The sequence below is a fragment of the Pagrus major genome, chromosome 1, assembly GCF_040436345.1.
Source record: "Pagrus major chromosome 1, Pma_NU_1.0".
Lineage (NCBI taxonomy): Eukaryota > Metazoa > Chordata > Actinopteri > Spariformes > Sparidae > Pagrus > Pagrus major.
Window position 1 is genome coordinate 14306469 of NC_133215.1, and position 17674 is coordinate 14324142.

Below are 17674 nucleotides of genomic sequence, written 5' to 3' on the forward strand. Positions count from 1 at the left end.
ACACTGACGTGTTTCAGACAGTGTTTCTAGTAGTAACCCAAAACAAATTATGAAGCTGACAATGAGCATAATGTGTCTCCTTTGAGCTCAGTGTGGTGGCTGTTGCCACGGCCATCTTGGCTGTGCCTGACCCTGCCTAATCTAAAAATGGGCCAAGAAGCCTGGTTGCTAACAGCTAGCTATCTGACAATACAAAAAAGACAAGTGAGTTATACAAAAATTCCCCGCCTGTGATTGCTGTAGAGTTGGGCATTTTAACATGGGCATCATAAACTATATATGGTATGTTGATTAGCTTGTGGAGTCAGCCTCAAGTGGCCATTGGAGGAACTGCTGCTGTTTTTGGCACTTCGGTGATGGCTTCATTTTTCTGCCCCGATTGTTGCTGCTTGGTATCAATAAGGAATAAGGTTGCACTCACTACATTAGTCACATTTGACTCATCCAAAGAAGTCAAATGGAGCAAGAAATATGTGCAGTCTGACAGACAGGTTGGATAAGAAAACTTGACTTCAAAATAAAGCGGCTGAACTGTTGGCTTGTTTACAGCCTGTCTAATCACCGGCTGCACACTTGACTACTTTATAGTGATGTCACCATGTTCCCAGATCTCAACTGATGAGTACAATATTATCACAACTGAGAATGATGGCTAAAACTATGCCAGTAAGACCCGTCTTTTAAGATGACTCTGGCACATCTTTCTTTACTTGCACTTCTCTCTCAGCCTTCAGTCTTTCCCGCTCGCTTCTCCTCCAAATCTCCCCTCTCCTCTCTGCCATGGTAAAGTCTGCGCCTCAGCCTGCACTGGAGACACCTCTCTCCACTCGGCTTATTTTTAGAGTAATTTGTCGGCGGTGTTTTCCTTTTTAATGGCACCAAAAGAAACCCCAGAGCTGTGTGTCGGGGAGAGAGAGGGAGCTGAGGAGGCGGGTGGGTGAGTCGGTGGGTTTTTGGAGGTGAGGGGGCTATGAGGCAGGCGGGCCCCAGCTGCGGGCGCTTTGATTTGGCCTGGGAGGTGAAAGCGGCGATTGAGACGCGAGGCCGTGCCAGTTATCTTAACCTCCCACACTTCAAAAGCCGGGCGAGAGCATGTCCGACCCCTTCCCCTCCCTCCCTCCCGTCCCGTAGAGGGAAAGGAATTGGGGGGAGGAGAGAAGGGGGGAGACTAAACCTTCGCGAGCCCTCTGAACAGAGGAGCGTTTCATTTCCTGCAAAAAAGTCCAGCCGGCATTCCTGAGCACTAATGTAGAGGGAGGCGGAGGAGGAGGAGGTGGAGGGAGGTGAGGGGAGGGGAGGGGAGAGGAGGGGTCAAGTTGCTCCTGAATCCCAGTGTTTGTGTCGGCTGGACCTTGTGAAGAGCTGGCCTGGTGCCCCCCTACAACCAACCACCACGCACATACACACCCCTGCTGTTACCACCAACCCTTTCTTTTTTTTTTAAAACTTGCGCACACACGCACACACTCACACACTCACACACTCCTCGCCCACAGCCCCTCAGGCCTCTTCCCCAGGCAGGAAGGCCAGAGCTTTTCATGTCTGTGGTGGGGGAAGGAAAAATGCTCCCCAGGAAACAGGGTGCAGTGCCGGGCGTGCGGGCCCGCTTTGAGATCCTGGGATGAAAAGAGAGAGGGCGGCGGAGGTAAATAAAAGCGACAGGGGCTCTCTCTTTCTCTCTGAGCGCTGTGCTCCTTTTCAGTTTTCTGCTCTGTGCAGCTCGGGGTCAGCTCTCCTCGGGAAAGGTGGCCTCTGTCCTGTTCCCTTTTATCCACATGTGGTAAAGCAGTCTGCAGGGTGGTGTGTGTGTGTGTGTGTGTGTGTGTGTGTGCGTTTGTGTGTGAGTGTTAAGATGCAGTGAGCAGCAGGGCTCAGCTGACTTTCTCTCCTACAAAAACACACTCTTGGCTTTGCCACAAGGGAAAAGCAAACTAATACCGTTTCTTTTCCTTTTTCCGTCTTCACAAAACATCCATCTTTTTAGTCGCAGGAGGCATCCATCCACCTCTGTCTCTGCCTCTCCACTTTGATCACAGATTCTATTTGATGCTGCTCGGGTCTAAAATAACTCTCCTTGGCTTGTCAATAACTGAAGCTAACTCTGTTATGTTAGCTCAAGCCTGGATCGCGAGAGGGAAAAGAACACTTTTAGCAGCCTGACAAACAATTTCCCCGTCAGGGAAAGGGGCCAATTTCATAAGAGTCCTGTGAAGTAGATTGAGCAGTCAGGTAACATTTTTACACCGCGGCGTCAGTCTGCACCTGAACGACGTTGGCTCGTATAATTACCAACATAAACCCACGAACTCTGCTAGTTTTAACCAGCTGGGTCAACGTGGCGATCCTCCTGTGCGGAGTGTATTTCCTCGTCTTGTTTTCCCAACGCCCACCTGCAGCGCCGGCCTAAAATGTCAACCAGAAGCTGCACAATTGGGTGCTCGCCTTGAGAGCGCGAGAGGAGGAATGAGTCAGTCAGGGGAGGGCAGAGAAGAGCGCAGCGCTGCCAGCTGGGTCACGGCAACCCCCATGTTGGAGTAGATCAAAGCTAGCCCGGCCCACATCCTGTCACTGACCTATAACCCCTCTGTAGTTCAGTGCTTCGCTCGACACTGCTGCAAAGGCTTTCATTCAATCAGCTGTAACACTACGAAGACAAGAGTAATGATTCATTTTGTAGATGTAATGACAGGTTGCTCATCCCTCCCTGAACCGGGGAGGCGTGCTTGCGTGGTGAGACACTCTCGAGTCATTCTGAGTCATCTTGATATGTCTGGTTTTGGTTAATTTGATGTGAATGTGACCTGTGTTTGAGTGTTTGCTCCTGATGTTGTTTTTTTTTCAGAGGTCGCAGAAGTACACACATTCTTTGCTCAAGCAGAAGTGCAGATAAAGAGTAAGAGTCAAGTAGAAGTACTGATACAGCATCTTTACTCGAGTAAAAGTAAGAAAGTACAGGCTCTGAAATGTAAAAAATATCCCTCTGAAGGACATTTCTACAAGCAGATTCTGCGCAGAGCTAACTGAACCTCACATCATATTAATATAATTCAAAGACTATTTAAAGGTGCACTATGTAGTTTTTGGGACGGAATTTTAATCGGAAGAGAAAGATCTTCATTGAGACTAAATAAACAAACTCTCTTCGCTTTCATGACTGAATAAACTGAATAAACAAACTGACCTTAAAGTTCAACACAATTTCATACTGTTTTACTTTGTTTATTTTTGCTGGACCCTGCCTCCTTTCTAGCTTCTGGGAATCTTATGTTTCCTCTGAGGAAGGCTTATTTATTCAGTTATGGAAATAATATACATTTGAGTTTGTATTATTACCATATCAGTATTGTAAACATTACCTTTCTGAGTTTCTAAATTGCTTTTCCTACATAGTGCACCTTTAACTTAAAGGTAGAATCGGTAGGTTTTGTCCAAGCTGTTCGGAAACGCACCCGAAATTAGATCGTTGAGTCTCATTCCCAGGACGTCAAATACTCACATTGTGGGTCGGTAAAGCTGGCAGAGCACAGCAAAAAATTAGGACTACACACTAACATGCCCTTTCTCCCTTTTCGAGTCTCCCTCACTGTCTGTTTCCATCCTGTGACGTCTTTTAATGTTTCGTCTCGCTACGTCTGCCGCGCATGATATGCACTCATTGGTTGAAATCAGTCTTGTGATGTTGAGAAGGCGGCAAGCAATGACGCAAAATGAAAATAATTGATAATTCCCATTAAAACTTAAGTAATTAGCCTGTTTTGAAAAAGTAAGGAGTAGAAGGTACAGATATGTGTTAAAATGTAGGGAGTCAAAGTAAAAAAGTCGTCCGAAAAATAAATACTCAAGAACAGATACCTGAAAAATCTACTGAAGTACAGTGACGAAGTATTTGTAAAAAACAGCCACATTTTTTTGTGTACAGATGCGGTTGCTTCATAATGTGGTTGATGAATGTCTTGTTTCCTTTCTTTGTGTGTTTTTTTTCTTCTTCAGGAGGAAAACGTAGCAACTTCTCCACATGCAAAGCGAAGGCAGCAGCTACGGGCCCTCTGCTAGAGATGGAGGCCTGTTAGATTCCATGAAGACCCTTAAATCTCCAAACTGAAGCCTCCAGTTCTCAGAGGACCCCCCCCTCCCACACCTACCCCAAATCCCTCCCAACCCCACACACCCCTACTCTACTTTCCAACACAGTCACATGCCACCACCACCACCACCACCACCACCACCACTTCACTGTTTGACTCTACTCCCTTCCTGAAGGCGCCTGCTGTAGAGACACTGAACTGAACAAGACAATCATGATTAGTCGGAGCACCCCCACGCAACCACGTTCTCTCACCGAAAAAACATCAATTTGACGTCCGTGTTTTGTCAGTTTCCTTTTTACAATCAGCTTTACTGCAATCCAAGGCACTGCACTGAAAAGAAAAAAAAAAAAAAACAGCAGCACAAACTTCTCCACCGCACCGCTCAAACACTCTAAACACCTGTTTCTATGTCACTGTAATTTATTTGTCACCTCGGTTGCTTTGTATAGTTCATTAGGCCGACATTCGATCCCTCAACACCTTCCCCCCGTCTCTCTTCTCTCTTTCTCTCCCTGGATTTTTGAGACCATTTGGGGTTTCGCCCGATCGACCAAACACCTCTTTTTAGACTGCACTAAGGAAGACGGAGGGATCTCATCTTGTCTAAGAAAAACGTCCTCAAGACGCCATTTTAGTTCGTCGCTGACCAGTTGGTGCAAAAAAGGATCAACGTTTTTGATTTGCTTTTCATTTTTAGACTGAGTTTTATTTTGAATGCTTTTTTTGTATCTTGAACCCTCGTTTCAATTTCTCGGTGTATATTTTAGTGATTTTTTTTTTTTTTTTTTAAATATTGTTTTTTTTATATAGTGGTATATATGAAAATAAGCTTTGGACACAGGAAAGCCATTTTTCTTGTTGAAGCATCTTGCAGAAAAATTGAAACTTAAGGCTTCTTTTGATAACTATTTGTAACAAATAGTGACCTCGAGTCTTGCTCAGATGTAAAATAATGCTCAGTATGTGTACTTTTTAAAACTGTCAGGATATGTCAATTTTCTTGGTATTTTTGCAGGCAACATTAGGACAAAGGCGAGAGTGATAGCTCAGAGGCCTATATTTTATTGTTCTAAAACATGACAAATGAAGCAGATATATATATTTACCCCAGCACTTGGCAGTCTTTCTTTTATTGCAATGGACCTTTGTCTTTTCTCTCTGGTAGCTAATAGTGTGGTCTTTAGCCATGTTGTTTATTCCATGCAAACATCTCTGTAACATTTTGATTTTAATGCTCTATTTTAGTATTACTTGATGAATTCCTTTTTTTTATTATCATGTTTTGGGTCACTGTCATCTTGGTTTAGCATTTTGCTTCCCAAGTGGTCATATTTGAACTGTTTCAACATGTTTTTTTTTTGTTTTGTTTTTTTTGTAAGAAAAATAAAAAGGCACCATTGGCTCATTTGATCACTTGTGTGGTGGAAAGACCGGAGCTAGAAGTGCCAGATGTAACAGTCTGTGTCGTCCTTGGAGATTATTAAGCAGGTAAAACACACTGGATGTAATGTGTTTTTTAGTCTTTGTGGAAACTTCAAAAAGCTTTTTTAAAAAAATCAAGAAATTAAAACTCCAAAAGCAGACAAAGCTCGGGGCTACAGTTAAACAGTGTTATTGCAATGATAATGAAAAGAGAAACCGACATCATCTGAGTTTAAAAACATTTCAGTTGGGTAATAAGTTGATTTCAAGGGTGAGATCCATCTTTTTTCCGGTGTCTCAGAACAGAATTTGTCAGGTGAGCACACACACACAAAAACCTCTTCAGGTAACAATTGAATTTTTGAAGTAAACAACATTTTTTGATGAAAGAGCCGAGATCAAAGACTTCTATTTATAGACAGACATGAAGCCTGTCTCATGAATGTCCTGATTTAAAGTAGAACAGCGCCATCTTTTGTTCATGGTGGGCTAACAGAAACCAAGTGGTGGGGCAAATCAATCCCCGAGTTTGTAGTGGTGTGTAAAAGATCTGACCGATGTTTCATTCTGTGCTTGCGAGTCAGTTTTCTTTATAAACCACTAAATCACCTTTCTCTAACACACAACCTGATTCTCTATCCTTTGTCTCGACTTGGATAAAATTCAACAAAACTCACCTTAGACATGGACAGAACAATAGTAGAATTACAACACTAAGTAAATGGAAAGGTTAAGTATAACATAAAGTGTCATAAAGATGCTTGTTGTTAGTTCACTTGAATGTTTGTCCTTCACTGTCAATATTGAAATGAGGGATATTTACACATTCACTGATTCTGGATTTCTCAATAGAGAGAAGCAGATGTGATTTAAAAATACAAGTAATCAATTTGTAACAAGATAATAAAAATTTCTTGTGAGGCAATGATGCCAAACAAGTTATTATTGACAGTGGAATATTCTTTCTATGACTTAAAATATGTCTGCAAGGGAACTTCTGACTTAATCTAATCAGATGGATATCTTTCAAAGTAAAAGTCTTCTTTGTACTAAATTCCCTCCTTCATGTCCCTGGCTTTGTTTACTTGTTGTGCTGCAGCTAAAGCTTTTATTGTCTTCAGATGAACCACCAGGTGGAGGTAATGTCTCAAGATGAGACGCACTGCGCCAGCAAAGGCAGGGGAGAAAAAGATTGCTAGCTGGTAAACATGCATTCTGTGTCCAAATACATATTATGTGAAATGCAGTATACAAAAATAGAAGGACTCCCTACTACATCCGGTCACATTTTGCATTATGCATGCTTTTCTGGCCCACAATCCTCCGCACAACGGAAGATTTGTCACATCAACTGAGGCACCAAGAGAGCCCAGCCAGAAGACAGCTCTCTGGCACCTCTAAAATCGCATACTTTTTCTTTTTACTTCAAATTTCACAGAGCAGTCTGTGACAGAGGGTCAGAGTTCAAGGCGCAATGTTATGACACAGTATTTTGTATTCTGTAGGGGCAAAAGTAAAAATAAAAATAAGTAATTGGGAAGGCAGTTATGGATTTAAACACTAAATTAAAAACATGTCTTTTACAAATGTTTTATGAGGAAGGAAATACATTCAACACATCTGTTAAACCATACACACAATGTGTTACAATGGAAGTAACACTGAAAGTTAAGTGTAAGAGTTTACTTTTATGGCAATTTAAATTGAGGGAAACACCTCAGGTAAATATAACAATAAGAACTCTAATGAAAGTTGATTTTGTTCTTCTACCACAATAAATGTTACCCTGTTCTTAATGTGTATCTGCAAATCAGTCAACATGTTAACTCCAAGTACGAGAACAGGCACAAATTATTTGAGAAAATTATTTATTGGATCTCTTCATACATGATCACACAGATTAATTAATTCAGCGGAAGTCCATGTAAAAATGGACAGACAGACAAAAGTCGACCTTTAATGGAGAAGGCACTTGTTCTATTTCCTGTCAGTCCTTGTCGATGGCTTATTATCTGCACATCTGGTTCACAGTGACATCTATCACCACACTGTAAAACTAAATCACTTGTACTTGTAGAATCCTTCTCCTGACTTTTTGCCCAATTTGCCCTCCGCGACCAACTTGTTCAGCAGTGGACTCGGGGCAAAGAGAGGGTTGTCGGGCTCCATTTCACTCCAACCTGCAACAGGAATGGATTTTAACATTAAATATATCAGTTCAGCTTCATATCATCACAGGCTGTCAAACTTTTAAATTAAGGTAGTATCCACACGTTTTGTTTCCACATAGTTTCACTCACCGTCAATAATGAACTTTGTGGTGTCTAATCCCACATAGTCTGCCAGCTCAAAGGGTCCCATGGGATAACCTGCACCGAGTTTCATGGCAATATCAATGTCCTCTTTGGATCCATGACCTGAGGAAGACGACGGGAAAACAAAACTGTCACCATGAAAAGCTCCAGAAGCGAATCAAAGACTGGAAAATGATGGTGACACATTGTTATGGACACTTTGTGTTACTACACATTACTGGTACTCATGCAGGTATACATACCTCTCTCATGCAACCGGACGGACTCCAATAAGTAAGGAACAAGCAGGCGGTTGACAATGAATCCTGGTGTATCCTGAATAAAGACACGTTGAATGCTGCTGAGTGGGCTGTGAATTACATTACTACTACAATTTCTACTCCAAAATGAAATCCTACCTTGCAGGATACTGGCGTTTTCCCGAGAATTTTGCTGAAGTTCAGAAGGGAATCAAAAGTCTCTTGGCTTGTTGCTGAGGTTCCAATGACCTGTGGAGGATGAATACTTGAGCAACTCTGACTCTAATGAAGTGTTTTCACTCCTGACTGTGTACATCACAGCAGCCTGAGAGACTTTATTACATTTTGTTTGTTGGAGCATATTTCAATTATCAGTATGTATCCTTCCTCATAAAGCTGAAAGGGGAAAAAAAAACAAGAGCCTGGACTATTAAATCACACAAATCAAATCAGTATATCCTACAACTCACTCCTGTGCACTGCTGGATGATGTAGCCCAGGTAATGTGTTAAAAGCTTAGAGGTGGTGAGCTCTGTATCCGAGAGCCATCTTTCTGAGAAATACACTCATGACTTCATTAATGGGAGTTAGATGAGTTTTATACCGCTCTATTGTCTATCTGTAAATGTGAAGATACCACGAGCTTAGCTTAGCGCAGAGACTGGAAACAGGGGTGAACAGCTAGCCTGTCCAATGGTAGCAAAGTGCCCCTACCAATAACTTTAAAGTTTGGTTTTTTTTGTTTTGTTTTTTACCTCTACAAGCTTCATCATTGGCACTGGGTTGAAGAAGTGAAGGCCACCGAATCTGTCCAGCCTGTTAGTGGAGCTGGCGATGTCAGAGATGGGCAGGGAGGATGTGTTGCTGGCGAAGATGGTGTGTCTAAAACACAGCATGCAGAAAAACAGATGAGATGCATAATATGGACATTGACTCATAGTGAAATTCATAATCTGGCATTCAGAACTTTCCATTTCATTGAACTTTAAGAAAACCACTGACTGTAATATGTGTCCTCTCCTCCCTCCCAGACCAGAAGCAATAACAAAATCATTATCAGCTGTAGCCTCTGGTTGCTATAAAACCCTTGCTACACTGCTGATACACTGGCCTGTGATCTAACACTTATAGCGTATAAATTAAACAGAAACAGGTTCTTACGCTGGTGCCGCCTTGTCAAGCTGACTGAAGAGATCCTGTTTAATTTTCAGATTTTCCACGATGGCCTCAATCACCAGATCTGAGCCCTGAACGACAGATACGGCATCTGTGGAGGTCGAAACATTCTTCAGGACTTTCTGGATGAACTCTTCACCTGCCTGGAACAAGCCAAATAGAATAACTCCAATTAATGACACACATTTCACTCTTTTTAATTTAATCTGGTGATCTGCTGTGCCTCACCTCTGGTTTATCAGCGTACTTCTTCTTGGCCACTCTTTTGAGGCTCCCTTCAATTCCTTTGACGGTCTTTTTAAGGATGTCCTCATTCGTGTCCACCAGCGTCACAGAGTGGCCAGTTGATGCAGCAACCTTTCAGAGAGAAATCAGTTCTATCAGCTTCTATTGGTGCCAGTCTTAACAGGCTCAAGAGGAGGAAGTATCAGTAAAGATCAAGATCTAGTTCGCAAAAGAGACCTGGCAGCCGTACGAAATCACAACATAGAAAAAGGCAACATATATCACGTGATATACAAAAAAAATATCACAATAAAACAGAAGAATAGGTATTCTGACACAGTGACAACAACATGCCTCTTTCACCACACTCCTTATGATAGCCTTACATTTATTAAGGGATATAAATGTGTCTAATTCACATAAAGAAGTGGAGGCAAAACACCTGGCAAGAGGTGGTGAAACAGCCTGAACAGAAGAAAGTATTGTACAAAGATTAGAGAAACACAGTTAAGGGTAGAGCTGTAAATATTTATCGATTAGCTGTCAGCTATCAAAAGAACTGCCCACTATTTTGATAAATGATTGATTAAGGCAGGGGGAAGTGGTAGCCTATAGGAGAGAGAAGCAAGCTTATGACCGGAGGGTTGTCGGCTCAAATCCCCAGACCAGCAGGATAAATCTGGGTATCTGGGTGGGGGGGGAAGTAAAAGCCAGCGCTGAGGAGCCCTTGAGCAAGGACCTTAACCCCGGCTGCTCAGTGGTGTGGTCAGGGCGTTTTCTGATAAAGTTTAGTAGTTTTTTCCAAAATGTTAATATTTTCCTCTCTGACACTGAATCTTAGGATTGTGATTGAAAATTTACACCTTTTTTCTTCTTTTTTTTTTGCCATTTTATAGACCTAAACAACTAATCGAATAATCAAGAAATTAATCGATTAATAATAATCAACATTTGTATGTATGTAAGAGCTGCAAAAACAGTAGAGCATCTTGTTTACTGTGAGAATGTATAAAACTGGGACACAGCTGAATTCAACAATGGCAGTTTAGTGAATATGGACAGCGACACCTTGTGGCTAACTTTAGTAACTGCTACTGTTCCCTACAGTTCATCAGAGTTGGATCATTGTCTTGTTATGTCACACCACAAGTAAACAACTGTGTTTAATGAATGACAGGTGAAATATTTCTTAGCATTACTCCCTTCTGAGGTCGATGGATGATTGTGCTGTGAGACAAGACAAACATTCACCAACAGAGAAACTACGTGCTTTAACTTTGTAAGCTAAAACGACATGAAACACTTTGTTAGCTTCATCAAACACACACGAAACAGCGACATTTTCACCGACTGGTGTGCAAACAACAGGAGCAATAAAGTGTTTATAGTTTCAAACACACGGTCTGACTCGCAGCATGACAGCTTGCTAGCTAAAAGGAAGCTAACTGCTAGCCACTCGGCTAAAACAGGAGAGCAGGGACGCGTCGTCTCTCACCTGAGCTATTCCTGCACCCATCAGTCCTCCTCCGATCACTGTAACGTGTTTGATAACAACATTCCTCACAGCCGAGGACGAGAAGCCTCTGCAGACTTGGTGGGTGACGAAAGCCATGATGTGTGAACCTCCTGCAGGTCTTCAGGACTGAGACGGACTCGGATACACATGAAAAGTAGGAGGAAGGTCGGCGGTCACGTGACCAGGCAGACACTTGTATGACCTTTCACACACATTGTGATATAAATACTTCATGCATATTAAAGTCCTGCATTTATGTAACAGAAGTGTGCAATATTACTGTCAGCAAACGTAATTATGCATGTGGAAGTTATATTATCATATATCAAAATATTTCATTAATGTTATTCTGTTGCAACTGGTCAAGATGGAGCTAATGTCGGTACTTTATCTGTAACAAAGAGTGGTGGACGTACATTTAAGTTACATGTTTACTTTCAGTAACACTACACAGTATTTACACTACTCAAAATGAGTTAGAAATATTGGAATTTTATTGAATAAACAAGCATTTTAAATGATGATATTTAAAGGTGCACGTGTGAGTGGATCGAGAGCAGTAGTTCAGTTTCACAGCGGCTTCGTAGTCATAACATAATTTTTACTCACACTCTCACAGACGGATAACATAAAAACAGATGCAGTATGTTTGTGTCAGTAACATTTCTAGCACTGTGCCAACTGTTTCTTCCACTGCTCTGATAAAAGGCTGGTATTATCTTATAAATTCTTCATAGCGCTACAACTTCTCCCATCCTAAAATGTCAACACTTAAAAACAAAAACACCAAAAAGAGTTTAAAAAATTGACCAAAAAGTAAGTATTCACGATAAATTGAGGTAATTATTAAGAAGATCATCTCTTTTTATTGACAATTTGCCAATAATCTGTCTGTAAGGAAATATATAACTAATCTCTTGGGCAGAAAACTAAAATCTTTCTTTCTCTAATGCCACTATAAGGGGCAATATATAGACAGATATTTGTGTCACTTTCTGTAAATCAGTGATGTGCATCATACAAAAATAAAATGATAAAATGTCAGTGGATTATCATAACTCTATGGCCTCCATGGATCATTGCTCACTTCTGCTTTAAAATCTTCTTATACTGTACTTTTGTAAAATCTAAATCTGAATACATTCTGGTATTTTTAAGTATCTTGTGTGTCCCGTCCTCTTCCAGGTCAGCATACTGGAGAGGAGGTCATGTGAGGTCATCATTCTTCACTTGTATTTTAGTTTGTTGTTCTGTTCTGTACACACAACTTATAATGCCTGTCTGTCCGTCCTGTGATCCCTCCTCTGTGGATCTTCCTGAGATGTACTGTCATTTCCTTCCTAGCGACAAGGTTTTTTTTTTCTGGGGACGTTTTCCTCACTTGAACTGAGGATCTAAAAGACAGAGGATGTCATTCACTGTACAGATTGTAATGCCCACTGAGGCAACCTGATTGGGATTTTAAAATTGACCTGACTTAAAAGATATCCAGCAGGTATCTTTAATATTTATACTGTATATGTCTCACATCTTCTGCCTTTTGCAAGGTCCTTCACATCAGCGCAGCTGGTTTATTGGAAATCTGTTCAAACCAAGTCTTTCCACTTCCCCTTCATCTTCGAAGGCTCACACACACAGTGTATGGGCAGGGCGCCATTGTCAGGCCGAATCGTCCGTGCAGGGGAGGAGGAGGCGTTCCCTCTGGGAGTCTGAATTTGAAGGCCTGCAGTAAGCTGGTAACAGTCAGGAACAGCTCCATCTTGGCCAGCTGTTCACCCATGCACACCCTCTTACCTGAAGGATACAGAGGATGAATCTTTAGAGCCCGGTCAAGCACGGATGATTAAAATTAATATGTAGATAAACAGTTCAGTTATTAAGCCCGTATGAGTAAGAGATGGCATACCGATCCCAAATGGTATAAAGCACTCTTTCCTGAGCAGCTTTCCGTCACTGTCCAGGAAGCGTGTTGGGTTGAAACTGTCTGGGTCGTCCCACACAGTGGGATCTCGATGGACGGACCACAGGTTGGGCACAACAACGGTTCCTTTGGGAATAGTGTAGCCTCTGAACTCTGAAAAAGGAAATTATGAAAAATCGACCATAAGATCTTTTTTATGCCCAAGTTGTATTATTGTCCGACACTCAAAAACTCAGAGAGACTGACTAGTTGAGCATTAACAGAAGATTAAGTGAAACACGAGGGGTCATAGGTGTTGTTAAAGTTTACCTGCTGTTGCGGAGGCCATGTGAGGAATAGCCAGAGGAACAACTGCAGTCAATCTCTGCACCTCCATGATGGTGGCTTCAGTAAATGGCAAACTTCCCTTATCAGTATAAGACGGGGCCCGATGTATGCCCAGCACTTCATCGAGCTCTGTCTGGACCTTGTCTGAAATCAAAACATTAGAGGCAAAGTAAGTGCATCATTCTAACATGATTAATGAATTCCTTACTTCAGCAAACCAGCAGAAAAGAAGTGCCACTTTACCAGAAAGCGGTAGTAGAAATGCATGTTTATATGTGTTAATCAATGTGGTTGTTGAGCGGTTGGATAAGTGATTAAATGCATGATCGAGACAGACATTTTGCTGTCCTAAAACCAGGAAGTATTCAAGCTGTGGGTTCCCGCAGTGTTCCCAACTCCTATTTCACACATAGAAGCCTAAAAACATTTTGCTTTCAGTTCCACAACACAAATTTGACCCGTCAGCATCTCAACTACACATTTTGAAGCTCTACAAAAATGTGTATGTTGCAATTATACAGTTTTATATTATCAAATCATTTTTATATGTATTGGAATTGCATCATTGATTCAAATTCAGTAAGAGTGTTGATTTGTGCAAATTATCTTGTTGCAGAACATTGGATTGTGTGTGCATGTCATTAGTTGTTTTCCATTTCTTTTTCACAACAGCATGTAAGCAGTTTAAAAAAGGTATAAACTGAATGGACCTTTGCTACTTGTACCTTGAATATCAGGGTGTAAGACCATGTACAGCAGAATCCATAAAACTGAATTAGCAGTGGTGTCAGTGCCAGCGATGAAGAGATCTCCTATTATATAAAAGAGATAATCTTCTGTAAAGCTGCTGTCCTTCTTTCCAGCAGCTTGCTGGTCCAACATCTTCATCAAGTACATGTCTGTGAGATCCCTTGGGCTCTCAGGATCCAATGTCTCTTGATGTGTTGCGATAATCGTCTTCAGAAACGCTGTGATGTCCCTTTCAACCTGCCGTAACTCCTTGAAGACCCCGAAAGGCAGGTAGTAAAGCAGTGGAAAGATGTTGATGAGGACTGCAGGGCTGTTCACGCAGATCTCCAGCCCGCGCGCCATCAGGCCCACTATGGTGCGGAACTCGTGGTCTTCGTGATGGAAGCGCTGACCCAGAATCAGTGAACAGATGACGTTTGACACGCCATTGCTGATCAGTGGGGCCAGGTCCACACCGGTGCCACCAGACTCCTCATTCAGCCGCAGCAGCTCTGTTTTGATGATAGCCAGGCCCTGCCGGATGCAAGGCTCCAAGCTCAGCTTCCCCAGGCCGAAGTTTCGGAGGGTGGCATGGCAGAACTTGCGCTGCATTCTCCACACTGGCCCGTAAGGTGCGAAGACTATTCCTAAAATTAAGTTAAATCAGAAAGAGGAGACATATGGTATCAGGTCAGCAAAGAGAGCAGTTAGGTCAGGGGCAGTTTAGTCAGTTTTCATTATTTTCTCATTAAAACTGTAAAATATCCATTAATAAACAGTTAGACTCATCAGTAGGGTACTTGTATTGTTGCTCGACGGGTAAATGTGTACATTCAGTTGGCAGTATATGTATCAGGCACATCTTTAGAACTGAGAAAAAGAAGCACATGGCACGTCTACTTCAGGCGCACTTGCACCGAGACAAGTATGGAGGTAAAAAGCCTTTATTTGTTAGGGCAATTCAGAGAAAAAACTAAAGGAAAAAGCGCCGACTGGTTCTGACATTTCACAAATTGCTTCAGAGAGAGACTTATTGGATTTGATGCTCTCTCTCATTGTTTGATGTACTGATGTGTTTTGTATCATCTTTATTTACTATTATTATTATTATTATTATTATTATTATTAAACTATCAGAGAGGTGTTGATTCAACTTTACGGCCAGTAGGGTCACAGCAAGCAGGAACTCGTGTAGCACAGTATGGTATATAAGATGATACTAACCAGGGGAAATGTGAACCTATCCTTTAATATAGCCATGATCATACTGAGAGGTGTTTTTGTCCAGCCGAAGATTAATTTTTACTGACGATTAATCTGTTGATTATCTTATTGAAATAACAATTTCAAACCAAATTAGTTGGCAATTAATCGATTAATTGTTGAAGCAATCCAACTGCACCACAAACTACATCCTGTAAAATGACAATAAAGTGCAATCAACACCTTTCTAAAGTTTAAACAAAAACTTATTGGAACTTTTTCACTTATAATAAGTTATTACATGACTTTTTGCATTGACTCTAGCTTGGTGTAGCCTACCTAGTGAAGTGACAACTAAGTGTGTTTGTTTATTGCATGCTTCACGTTTACTCGACAGGTGCCCTTGAACGCACCTTACCTTTGCGCTTGGTCATGATGGTGATGGTGGGAACGTCCGGTCGGTCGGAGAACACGTCGGGGTGGTTCGACAGAGCGTCTCTGACCACTTCGTAGCCATTAAGCACCACGACCAGCTGACTCCCTACGAAAAGGCTGTAAACATTACCGTACGCGTTAGCTAGCTCTGTCAGGAGGACCACGGCGTTTTTGTCGCCGCTGTCCTCCGACTGCCGTCCAAACTTCCTCCGGATGAAAGCGGGGATGAGAAAGCCGCCAAAGTTACCGACTACCGGCCACGGCTTCGGACCCGGAGGAATGTTAGCGAGGTCCCGCCGTTTCTGATAGAAACTAACTAAAACATACACCGTGGCGAACACTGTCAAAGCCACTGTTACAGTGTTTACTTGTGAGAGTACAGAGCTGCTCACATTCTCCAGCCACGACAGCGACACCATGGCGTCGGAGATAAAATAAAGTGCATCCAGTGAGCTGACGGCATCAACCCGTTATCACCAGTTATCACGACGTCCCCTCCAGCTGCTATTTAACGGAACGGCTCACGCTCTTCCTGTGTTGTTGTGTGACGCCGTGTGTCAACGTAGCACCGTTACTGGCTCCCTATTGGCTGACAGTCCTATGGCCTGCTGTGATTGGTGCACTGTGACAGTGAGGCTACAATGTAGGTATCCCCGACAGAAGCTGTCTCCCGTGGCCGCGGGAGCGCGCATTCATTCAGCGGAGGCGGAAACAGCGCTGCGCTTGCTTTCACCCAAGTAAATTAAAACTAGCAACAGTTGCATTGTTTAATTCAATGTTCTGGTTTTGCAACATGGCCCACCCATCAAAATAAATGCTTTTATTCTCTTGTACGTCGTAACGTCGTACTACGTACTGAACGGAAAAACCAAGGCAATAATTTCCTCATGTGATTGACATATAACACGCTGTAATACAAGTCCTGGTATGGAATTTGTCGAATTAAATAAACGTCGATATCCAAAATCAAGATCACTGTGATTGTTTTCTGGCTTCAATTACGTCTATTAAATCTACTTCACTCGAAATGTACTATAATGGACAGATGAAGCCTGACCTTTGAATGATTTATTTTATGTGTACTTCAGATACTACTCTATAACCTCTGTGATTATGAACAAGTTTCTTCTCTTCTAGCCAAAGATATGGGGGGAGACATATTATTTCAGACTGTCAACCTGTCTGCCAGAATTTGTATCCCCTCCTCAAAATGGACAGATGAAGCCTGACCATCAAATGATTTATTTTGTGTACTTCAGATACTACTCTATAACCTCTGTGATTATGAACAAGTTTCTTCTCTGTGTATGTGATATATATAAGGAACACTGAACCTTGATTTATAGTGAAATCAATCACAATCACGAACTGTTTTACTGTACATAAAAGTTTAATGAAGCTTAGATCAGCTAGATATTGGATAAATGGGCAACTGCAAGGCTAATAACAAACATTCTTCTATTCGTGAACAGCGGTTAAGAGAATAAGGCACAGTCTGTGACACAAATGTTAAACCAAGGTGACAAAACTCAAAACACGGGATTGGAACTTTTAAAAATATGTTTGTGGACACACCAAATGTATATGGTCAAAAGAAATTCATTTATTTTATTAATATCAAATGTTTGCATGTGGCTCTACTTCAAATTACACACATAGATGATGACATATATGCAAGATAATGTTATCAACTGAGTACAATGTGCATTAGTAAACAGTGAAACTGTAAAAAGAAAAAATCTATCTTACAGTGATGGAAAAATAAATAACTAGCCATTCAATCCTTTCTTACTTTCTCTTATCCTTTGGTTTTTCTAATGCTACCTACTAAGAATAAACTAGTATATTTATGTACGTAGCAACTGCAACACATTAGCATGAAATTCGCTAAGGTAAATTTGTAAAAAAAACAAAAAAAAAACAAAAAAACATCAACATTGATGACAGTCTACCCATGATTCCTTAGGCAATCACGTGAGCAAGCTGACCTAACCATACACTAAATGAGGCACACTAGTCAGCTAACTACATATTATTGAAACATATAGGCCAGTTATCTGTATGATTGTCCCAAGTGT

The 17674-nt window shown here is 41.6% G+C and overlaps 3 protein-coding genes across 4 annotated transcripts in view; 1 reads left to right on the forward strand and 2 right to left on the reverse strand.

Moving 5' to 3' along the window:
* lef1 (lymphoid enhancer-binding factor 1) overlaps positions 1-5498 on the forward strand; it is a 47011-nt gene extending 41513 nt beyond the window's left edge. For both annotated transcript variants that reach the window (XM_073467364.1, XM_073467365.1), the window contains exon 11: positions 3991-5498. The gene's annotated coding sequence lies outside the window, so the exon portion shown is untranslated. The remainder of the gene's footprint in view (positions 1-3990) is intronic.
* Positions 5499-7361: 1863 nt separating this feature from the next.
* On the reverse strand, positions 7362-11160 carry hadh (hydroxyacyl-CoA dehydrogenase). The gene is made up of 8 exons (XM_073472496.1): positions 10961-11160; positions 9469-9597; positions 9226-9383; positions 8820-8946; positions 8224-8313; positions 8068-8140; positions 7811-7927; positions 7362-7690 (listed from the first exon to the last, which is right to left on the reverse strand). The coding sequence occupies exons 1-8, from the start codon at positions 11075-11077 to the stop codon at positions 7572-7574; spliced, it is 930 nt and encodes a 309-aa protein (XP_073328597.1). The 5' UTR covers positions 11078-11160; the 3' UTR covers positions 7362-7571.
* A 293-nt stretch (positions 11161-11453) lies between these two features.
* Positions 11454-16064, reverse strand: cyp2u1 (cytochrome P450, family 2, subfamily U, polypeptide 1). The gene is made up of 5 exons (XM_073477505.1): positions 15580-16064; positions 13955-14605; positions 13212-13373; positions 12888-13055; positions 11454-12775 (listed from the first exon to the last, which is right to left on the reverse strand). The coding sequence occupies exons 1-5, from the start codon at positions 16013-16015 to the stop codon at positions 12594-12596; spliced, it is 1599 nt and encodes a 532-aa protein (XP_073333606.1). The 5' UTR covers positions 16016-16064; the 3' UTR covers positions 11454-12593.
* Between the last annotated feature and the right edge of the window lie 1610 nt (positions 16065-17674).

Bases quoted from the DNA above. Each gene is read 5' to 3' on its own strand.
- hadh (XM_073472496.1), bottom strand. From the start codon at position 11,077: ATGGCTTTCGTCACCCACCAAGTCTGCAGAGGCTTCTCGTCCTCGGCT. The intron at 8,314-8,819 runs GTAAAAAACAAA...CATCCTCCACAG, and splicing joins CAATGATGAAGCTTGTAGAG to GTCATTGGAACCTCAGCAAC. The intron at 7,691-7,810 runs GTGAGTGAAACT...TTCCTGTTGCAG, and splicing joins CACAAAGTTCATTATTGACG to GTTGGAGTGAAATGGAGCCC.
- cyp2u1 (XM_073477505.1), bottom strand. From the start codon at position 16,015: ATGGTGTCGCTGTCGTGGCTGGAGAATGTGAGCAGCTCTGTACTCTCA. The intron at 13,056-13,211 runs GTAAACTTTAAC...TTCCTTTTTCAG, and splicing joins CATGGCCTCCGCAACAGCAG to AGTTCAGAGGCTACACTATT. The intron at 12,776-12,887 runs GTATGCCATCTC...TGTATCCTTCAG, and splicing joins CTTTATACCATTTGGGATCG to GTAAGAGGGTGTGCATGGGT.